This window comes from Penaeus vannamei, unplaced genomic scaffold (genome assembly GCF_042767895.1).
Source record: "Penaeus vannamei isolate JL-2024 unplaced genomic scaffold, ASM4276789v1 unanchor4131, whole genome shotgun sequence".
Lineage (NCBI taxonomy): Eukaryota > Metazoa > Arthropoda > Malacostraca > Decapoda > Penaeidae > Penaeus > Penaeus vannamei.
This window is the reverse complement of record NW_027217111.1, coordinates 10,001-11,660: the sequence shown is the minus strand read 5'-3', so window position 1 is coordinate 11,660 and position 1,660 is coordinate 10,001. Positions and strand designations below refer to the sequence as shown.

The 1,660-nt window shown below is 39.3% G+C and overlaps 1 protein-coding gene across 1 annotated transcript in view; it reads left to right on the top strand.

Moving 5' to 3' along the window:
* Positions 1-246: 246 nt before the first annotated feature.
* Positions 247-1,660, top strand: part of LOC138861295 (arginine/serine-rich coiled-coil protein 2-like) — a gene marked incomplete at its 5' end in the record, with an annotated part of 2,032 nt that continues 618 nt past the window's right edge. The window contains 2 exon segments of the mRNA XM_070120267.1: positions 247-502; positions 852-1,660. The exon segment at positions 852-1,660 is cut by the window's right edge and continues 618 nt beyond it. Coding sequence (XP_069976368.1) covers positions 247-502; positions 852-1,039 — 444 coding nt within the window.

Sequence of the window (1,660 nt, the reverse complement as noted above, 5' to 3'; positions counted from 1 at the left end):
ACATGCAGAAAAGAAAACTCACTCATGCACTCACTCACTCACTCACTCGCTCACTCACTCACTCACTCACTCACTCACTCACTCACTCACTCACTCACTCACTCACTCACTCACTCACTCACTCACTCACTCACTCACACACACACACACACACACACACACACACACACACACACACACACACACACACACACACACACACACACACACACAAACTAACTAACTCCCTGTCTGTACTTACCCCAGAGTAAGCCAGACGGTACCGGCAGCACCAGTGAGGGCACTTCTTCCCTTTATGGCAGTCTTGGTGCACTTGCCAACCAGAATGCAAGTTTGGAACAGGCAGGTGTCTCACAGCCCAAGATGGAGATGAGTGCCGGGCCACTGAGTGGAGCAACAGGGAGTGGGCAGGCATCGCTCTGGGCCAACACCAAATTCTCCAACGACCGTGATGGGAAAATGGCAGAGAAATTCCGCAGACTCATGGGTGTCAAGAATGCGGGTGAGTACTTTATCAGTCTGTCTTTCTTTCCTTCTCTGGGTTTGAGGTTGCCTTATAAGCTTGTTCCTTTAGAATTGGTGGATCTTAACCCATATTGTTGTTATTATTAATAATTAGCTATCACTATTTTCCTTTTTTTTTTCTTTTTTTTTTAAACAGAATTGTCACAAAATGAAAAACAAAAAGTATAACTTCATGATTTGCTTTTGTTAAAATGAGACTATGGGAAACTACAGATTGGCTCATTATTGTAACTAGAAAGTAGTATGCTTATATTTTGTTATTATTTCATAAAATGTCTGAATCACAGATATAATTTCACATTATATGTATGTTTCATGATTTACAGCTCCTGCAGAAGCCCCAGCTGCTGCCGATACAAAAACCAGCAAAGATGGGAGGGATGTTGACCTCTTGCAGAAACAGGAGACTATGTTCTCCTCTATGGAAAGGCAGTATGAAATGGCTCGACTTGCTACTCACACTCACAAGGGCTTTGGTCTGGGGTTTACTAGTCAGTCTTTTATGCCAAAGTAAAGAATCTTTTCTCTTTCTGCTTCCTTCACCTCTTCTTCTTCCTATCTTTTCCTCTCTGTCTCCCTCTTCCTCCTTTTCCTCTTGTAATAATTTCCCTTACAATTATTCTTGTTATAACTATACCTGCAACTACTTCTTAACACATATTGTTATAGATTATATAAAGGGATGTGAGTGTTGCTATTTATTTCACCTTCTGGGTATGCATATTGTAGTTCTATGTCAAGTTGTGTTAGTGTCAGGAGTGCTTAATATTGATTGTTATGTTCTCTAGAAATCCTCAGATGGAAGGCATGAAAGTATGTAGTACAACAGGTGCAACCCTTATGAAAGATTATCATGATAACAGTAATTTTAACTTCCTGCATTTATTTGAAATTGGAAACCAACACTCATTAAATTCCTCCTCAAATCATCATTGAGTTTTTTTATTGCCTTTACATCAAGGCCTGGTGAACTGAAAGACAGTAGAATGCATTTTTGAGATGATGAATATTTATACTTACTTTTTATGATGAGACAAAACAAAGACATGTATGTAAATGTTCCAATTCAGATGCAGATGAATTAGGAGTTTGCAATAGTTATCTGAAGTTCAGGTAACATACCTCTTAATATAGT